General features: G+C 41.4%; 1 protein-coding gene across 7 annotated transcripts in view; it reads left to right on the top strand.

Annotated features, from left to right (window-relative positions):
• The window catches only part of LOC108519006 (phospholipid-transporting ATPase FetA-like), an 82,733-nt gene that overhangs the window by 49,772 nt on the left and 24,986 nt on the right, over window positions 1-7,975 (top strand). For 6 of the 7 annotated variants that reach the window (XM_017857769.1, XM_017857767.1, XM_017857766.1 and 3 more), the window contains 2 exons: window positions 2,857-3,045; window positions 3,753-3,868. In XM_017857769.1, the coding sequence (XP_017713258.1) occupies window positions 2,857-3,045; window positions 3,753-3,868 (305 nt within the window). The remainder of the gene's footprint in view (window positions 1-2,856; window positions 3,046-3,752; window positions 3,869-7,975) is intronic. The other variant, XM_017857768.1, reaches the window with a different exon arrangement.

Raw genomic sequence — 7,975 nt, 5'->3', positions numbered from 1 at the left:
GAAACCCTCGTCTCTACTAAAATGCAAAATTAGCTGGGTGTGGTGGCGCATGCCTGTAATCCCAGCTACTCGGGGAGCTGAGCCAGGAGAATTGCTTGAACCAGGGAGGTGGAGGTTGCAGTGAGCCAAGATAGTGACATTGCACTCCAGCCTGGCGATAGAGTGAGACTCTGTCACAAAAAAAAAAAAAAAAAAAAAAAAAAAAAAAAAAAAAAAAAAAAGAAAAGAAATTAGCCAGCTACGGTGCTGCAGGCCTGTAGTCCCACTTACTTGGGAGGCTAAGGCAGGAGGATGGCTTGAGGGTAGGAGTTTGAGGTTGCAATGAGCTATGCTCGTGCCACTGCACTCCAGCTTGGGTGGCAGAGAGACCCTATCTCTAGGAAAAAAAAATCCTGAGGAGGGTGGCAGGAAAAAGAAAAAAGAATGGTCCCTGAAAGCATAGCCGTGGGAACTTCTGATCTTGAAACTCTGTGGTGTTCTGCCCTCCAGATCAGCCCCACTATCTCTGACAAGGCCTCCTAAAAGATGAGTTGTCATCCTCTTGTTGCTTCACAATTTGAAGATATCTCCACGATCCTAGTTTTTTTAGTAACCAGATCTGGCTATGTCATCCATTAACTTACCCAAACCTCTTTAGAAACAATGAATGAGAAATAATTGATTATAAATTAAGACTTGGCAGGGTGCAGTGGCTCATGCCAGTAGCAGGAGGCTGAGCAGGTGGATTGTATGACTCCAGGAATTCGAGACCAGCCTGGGCAACATAATGAAACTCTGTCTCTACAAAAAGTAAAAACAAAACAAAACAAAACAAAAAACCAATTAGCCAAGCGTGGTGGTGTGCACCTGTAGTCCCAGCTACTCAGGAGGCTGAGGTGGGCGGATCACCTCAGCCCTGGAAGCAGAGGTTGCAGTGAGCCAAGATCATGCCAGTGCACTTCAGTGTGGGTGATAGAGCAAGACCTTGTCCCAAAAAATAAATAAATTAATTAAGAAGACTTTTTTTCCTTAACAAGTAAGAATTTATATAACCAGGCCAGGCACAGTGGCTCACGCTTGTAATCCCAGCACTTTGGGAGCCTGAGGCGGGCAGATCACAAGGTCTGGAGTTCAAGACCAGCCTGGCCAATATGGTGAAACCCCGTTTCTACTAAAAATACAAAAATTAGTCAGGCATGGTTGCGCACACCTGTAGTCCTAGCCACTTGGGAGGCTGAGGACAGAAGAATCACTTGAACCCGAGAGGCGGAAGTTGCAGTGAGCCAAGATCGTGCCACTACATTCCAGCCTGGGTGACAGAGCAAGACTCCATCTCAAATTAAAAAAAAAAAAAAGAATTTAGACAACCAAATGAATCACATCCTTTAAAGTCAATGTACTCTTAATACTATCAGTAGTGACACCCTATATTTGTATATCACTTTACAGTTTTACAAATTGCTTTCATTTGTATTATCTCATATAGTCTTCACATCAGCCCTCTGAGGTAGGCAGAACAAGAAAAATGGAAACTGATGCTAAGGGAGCTTAAGTTACTTGCCTAAAATCCTACAGCTAAGAAGAGCAGAGATAAAAACCCAATGTCGCGTTCACCTCATGCTTCTCTGACCTGCTGCTATTCCACCAAGCTGCTATATTATTTGAAGCATATTTGGCCTTGGCCTTGTTTACTGCCCCAAGTAACAGAGCAGGAAACACACAAGAAACTAATCTCAATTGTTCGGTAGATATATCTGGTATCTGACCTAAAATTATATTCCCCACCTACTGTATTCACAAGCATAAGACTCTAATGATGCATAACTGTTTTAAAAATCAAATCAACCTTCAGAAGAGAAATAATCTAAAATATACCTCAAGTTGTGATAATATTCTAACAAAGGAGTTCCAGAAATATCTTGAATAATATCAGATTGAAAGACGGATTCAATAAGGTGAGTCATTTAGCTTCCCAGGGTGACTTTCAAAGATGACAACACTTGCATATATATATATCTCTCTCTATATATATATAAACTATATATATATAGTTTACTAAATCATCAATCTTATTTTCTTACAGCAGTGTTTTTAAAAGTGTGGTTAGTCTTATTCAGGAGCACTTATGCAGGACCACCTGCATGAGAATCACCCAGGAGATTTGTTAAAAATTCATTTTCTTAGGCCCTCCTCCCAGATTTTGTGATTATGGATTCAGTTAAGTTTGGGAGAGATCCAGGAACTAGCATTTTTAACAAGCTTCCTGAGCCATCTTTACTCACTAAAGTCAAAGAATAACTGCCTGATGAGTTTGTTTGTATACACTGTATGTACCATATACCTCTGTAAAGTAAGTTGAAAATAATGGAAATGAAGGCCAGGTGTGGTGGCTCGTGCCCATAATCTCAGCACTTTGGGATGCTGAGAAGGGAGGATCACTTGAGCCCAGAAGTTCGATACCAGCCTGGGCAACATAGGGAGACCCCATCTTTAAAAAAAAAAAAGCCAGTTGTGGTGTACACCTGTGGTCACAGCTCCTTGGGAGAGCGAGGTGGGGGGATTGCTTGAGCCTGGGAGGTTGAATCTTCAGTGAGCTGTGATCACACCACTTGCACTCCAGCCTGGGTGACAGAGTGAGACCCTGTCTCAAAAAAAATAAAATAAAATAAAATAAAATAAAATAAAGGAAAGGAGAAAACACTGATATGTTCTATGCAGTCTGGCCTTGTAGAGCCAGACTTGTCAGGTAGTTTTAAAGAAACATGCCCCTTTCTGGGCTCTATCTTTATATAAACCACTTAGAAGACAGTGTCACTTCTGGGTGGACTTCAGCTACTCATCTCTGTGGGCTCCGGTTGCCCTCTTCTCTCCTGTCAGGCATGCTGGTGTACCAGGCTCAGTCACCAGATGAAGGTGCCCTGGTCACTGCTGCCAGGAACTTTGGCTTTGTGTTCCGTTCCCGCACATCTGAGACAGTCATAGTGGTCGAAATGGGGAAAACCAGAGTCTACCAACTGCTGACTATTTTGGACTTCAACAATGTGCGCAAGAGGATGTCTGTTATTGGTGGGTGCCCTTCCTAGTTGGCCTTCTCCCCTTCTTTGTCCTTCATACTTATTCACACATTGCCTTTCTTTTTTACCTACACACACATGCTTTCTCCCACTTACATACCTTCTCATAGGTATGTGCCTCGAATACAAACATGCAGCCATCCCTATTTTCTCACATATCCTTTAACTTTTCTCTTACACACATATGTGGGCTTGCTACCATATGCTAAGTCCACACTAAGTCCCTGGTGTTCCTGAGCAGTGGCTTATCAGCACCCTCAAAGCCAAGGTGAGGGCAAAGAATAAATTTATAAAGCCTGAACATGGAATAAGAGATGGGAGCAGACATACAGGGGAAATTCATACTGTCTCTCTCAGTTAGTTTGAGCCCCTCATACTAAAAAGGAAGGTCATTTTTCACCCATGGCATTACTAGATATGAGCCTTGGTCTGGGACTTGGAGATACTAAATGTGATTCTACATCAGACTCTTCCATGGGTAGCATTGAACCCATGGAAGAACTGGTTCTGTAAGTTCCTCTCTCACTTTAGCAGCCCTCGCCACATCATTTATCCTGTGTGACCACTCACTGAGTACTTAGCCTCCATTAAGGGTAGAAACAATGTCATGGGGAATAGCCTCCTATTATCCCTCATTGGCTCAGACAAGTTATAATAAGGGACTGATATAGTTACTTTGCTTAATTTGCTTATCTTTAGTGCGGACACCTGAAGATCGGATAATGTTGTTTTGCAAGGGTGCAGACACCATCATCTGTGAACTGCTTCATCCATCCTGTAGTTCCCTCTGTGATGTGACCATGGAACATTTAGATGTAAGTGTTTAGGCTGCAGCAGAAGGAAGGTGCGGGTAGTTCTCTGTATCTGGATATGTAGCCACGTATGTGTCCCTGGGCCATCGTGTTTCTATATGGCTGTATAATGATGTCTGTGTCTCTTTAATTGGTAGAAGAATAAAACTATCTTATTTTGTGGGATTTTTGCCGACCACATTGCCAACTTCTATATGAAAGAGTTGAGTGTGACAGTACCCCAGAGGCATGATGAGGATTGTGTCCATGGGAGTATTACAACAATCAGAATAGTTCCCTGGTTCTTGATTCAGGAGTTTCCATAGTCTGACCTGGAGTTTGCTTTAGAATAGGACCTGTTGTTTCTTTCTCTCGCCTGATTGCCCTGGCCGGAACTTCCAATACTATGTCGAATAGAAGTAGTGAGAGAGGGCATCCTTATCTTGTGCCAGTTTTCAAAGGGAATGCTTCTAGCTTTTGTCCATTCAGTATGACATTGGCTGTGGGTTTGTCATAGATAGCTCTTACTATTTTGAGATACATTCCATCAGTACCTAATTTATTGAGAGTTTTTGGCATGAAGGGGTATTGAATTTTATTGAATGCCTTTTCTGCATCCACTGAGATAATCATGTGGTTTGTTTTTGTCATTGATTCTGTTTATGTGATGGATTACATTTATTGATTTGCATATGTAGAACCAGCCTTGCATCCCAGGGATGAAGCCGACTTGATCGTGGTGGATAAGCTTTTTGATGTGCTGCTGGATTCTGTTTGCCAGTATTTTCTTGAGGATTTTCACATCGGTATTCAAATAGAAAGAGAGGAAGTCAAATTGTCTCCATTTCTAGATGACTTGATTGTATATTTAGAAAACCCCATTGTCTCAGCCCAAAATCTCCTTAAGCTGATAAGCAACTTCAGCAAAGTCTCAGGATACAAAATCAATGTGCAAAAATCACAAGCATTCCTATACACCAATAACAGACAGAGAACCAAATCATGAGTGAACTCTCATTCACGATTGCTGCAGAGAATAAAATACCTAGGAATACAACTTACAAGGGATGTGAAGGACCTCTTCAAGAACTACAAACCACTTTTCAAGGAAATAAGAGAGGACACAAACAAATGGAAAAACATTCCATGCTCATGGATAGGAAGAATCAATATCGTGAAAATGGCCATACTGCCCAAGGTTATTTATAGATTCAATGCCATCCCCATCAAGCTACCAATGAGTTTCTTCACAGAATTGGAAAAAACTGCTTTAAAGTTCATATGGAACCAAAAAAGAGCCCGCATTGCCAAGACAATCCTAAGTCAAAAGGACAAAGCTGGAGGCGTCACGCTACCTGACTTCAAACTATACTACAAGGCTACAGTAACCAAAACAGCATGGTACTGGTACCAAAACAGAGATATAGACCAATGGAACAGAACAGAGTCCTCAGAAATAATACCACACATCTACAGCCATCTGATCTTTGACAAACCTGAGAGAAACAAGAAATGGGGAAAGGATTCCCTATTTAATAAATGGTGCTGGGAAAATTGGCTAGCCATAAGTAGAAAGCTGAAACTGGATCCTTTCCTTACTCCTTATACGAAGATTAATTCAAGATGGATTAGAGACTTAAATGTTAGACCTAATACCATAAAAACCCTAGAAGAAAATCTAGGTAGTACCATTCAGGACATAGGCATGGGCAAGGACTTCATGTCTAAAACACCAAAAGCAACGGCAGCAAAAGCAAAAATTGACAAATGGGATCTAATTAAACTAAAGAGCTTCTGCACAGCAAAAGAAACTATCATCAGAGTGAACAGGCAACCTACAGAATGGGAGAAAATTTTTTGCAATCTATCCATCTGACAAAGGGGTAATATCCAGAATCTATAAGGAACTTAAACAAATTTACAAGAAGAAAACAACCCCATCAAAAAGTGGGCAAAGGATATGAACAGATGCTCCTCAAAAGAAGACATTTATGTGGCCAACAAACATATGAAAAAAAGCTTATCATCACTGGTCATCAGAGAAATGCAAATCAAAACCACAATGAGACCACATCTCACGCCAGTTAGAATGGCGATCATTAGGCTGGGGGCGGTGGCTCATGCCTGTAATCCCAGCACTTTGGGAGGCTGAGGTGGGTGGATCATGAGGTCAAGAGATCAAGATCATCTTGGCTAACATGGTGAAACCCTGTCTCTACTAAAAATACACAAAACTAGCTGGGCGTGGTGGCGGGCGCCTGTAGTCCCAGCTACTCGGGAGGCTGAGGCAGGAGAATGGTGTGAACCCAGGAGGCAGAGCTTGCAGTGAGCCAAGATTGCACCACTGCACTCCAGCCTGGGCGACAGAGCGAGACTCCATCTCAAAAAAACGAAACAAAACAAAAAAAGAATGGCGATCCTTAAAAAGTCAGGAAACAACAGATGCTAGAGAGGATATGGAGAAATAAGAACACTTTTACACTGTTGGTGGGAGTGTAAATTAGTTCAGCCATTGTGGAAGATAGTGTGGTGATTCCTCAAGGATCTAGAACCAGAAATACCATTTGACCAAGCAGTCCCATTACTAGGTATATACCCAAATGATCATAAATGATTCTACTATAAAGACACGTGCACACGTATGTTTATTGCAGCACTATTCACAATAACAGAGACTTGGAACCAACCCAAATGCCCATCAGTGATAGACTGGATAAAGAAAATGTGACACATATACACCATGGAATACTACGCAGCCATAAAAAATGATGCGTTAATGTCCTTTGCAGGGACATGGATGAAGCTGGAAACCATCATTCTCAGCAAACTAACACAGGAACAGAAAACCAAACACCGCACTCACAAGTGGGAGTTGAACAATGAGAACACATGGACACAGGGAGGGGAACATAACACACCAGGGTGGGGGACTAGGGGAAGGATAGCATTAGGAGAAATACCTAATGTAGATGACAGGTTGATGGGTGCAGCAAACCACCGTGGCACGTGTATACCTATGTAACAAACCTGCACATTCTGCACATATATCCCAGAACTTAAAGTATAATAATAATAATAATAATAATAATAATAATAATAATAAAAAGAATAGGACCTGTTGTTATGGGAGGCCCTACGCCCCCAGCCATGATGAGAACAGACTGCCTAGAATAGAAAACATCAGGCCTGGACTGTTCGATACCTCTCTCTGTTGTCTATAGGATTGGAATCATCAAAGGCACCTTCTCGACCCTACCCTACCTTACTTCTGCACTCTAGGATTTGGGATGTATCAAAAAGAGAGAGTAGCTCCAGCCGTCTGGCACAAGAAAGGAAAACCAGATCCATACTCTTTGAGGTTTTCACTTCTAAATCTGTATATGCAAAGGGTTTGGGGACTAGGGAGAGAACAAGGGACAGAATAAGAATGAAGATAGATCACAAAAATGTTTGATAAATCAGAGAATATGCTATTTTATTAAGTCACCTCAACTTGACTCTCCATTAACACACAGCCAGAAGCCAGAGAACAAATGGCCAATAAGCTCATGAAGAGCTATTCAACATCATTAGTCATTAGAGAAATACAAAAATCAAACCCACAAAATCCACTTTATACCCACTAGGATGGCTAAAATCAAATATTTGAAGGAAAAAGAAAGATAACCAGACAATAATAAGCATTGACAAGGATGCAGAGAAATTGTAACCCCTCTACATTGCTATTGGGAAAGTAAAATAGCACAGCCATTTTGGAAAACAGTCTGGTATTTCTTTAAAAAGTTAAGCATAAAGTGATCATATAACCTACCAATTCCACTCCAAGGTATATTTCCTAGAGAAATAAAAATACACCCATACAAAAACATGTACACAGGTGGAGGGATGGGAGCAAGATGGATAAATAGAATCCTTCACTGATCATTTTCCTCACAGGAACACCATATTTGACAACTATCTACATTAAAAATCACCTTCAAAGAACCAAAAACAGATGAGCAATCAGAGTATCTGATGTTAACTTCATATCACTGAAAGGTGTACTGAAGAGGGTAGGAAAGACAGTCTTGAATCACTAGCATCAGCCCTCCTGCATCCCCCAGCAGTGGCCACATTGTGCAGAGTATCTGT

This window comes from Rhinopithecus bieti, unplaced genomic scaffold (assembly GCF_001698545.2).
Source record: "Rhinopithecus bieti isolate Rb0 unplaced genomic scaffold, ASM169854v2 scaffold_47691, whole genome shotgun sequence".
Lineage (NCBI taxonomy): Eukaryota > Metazoa > Chordata > Mammalia > Primates > Cercopithecidae > Rhinopithecus > Rhinopithecus bieti.
This window is presented reverse-complemented; position numbering and strand designations above follow the sequence as displayed.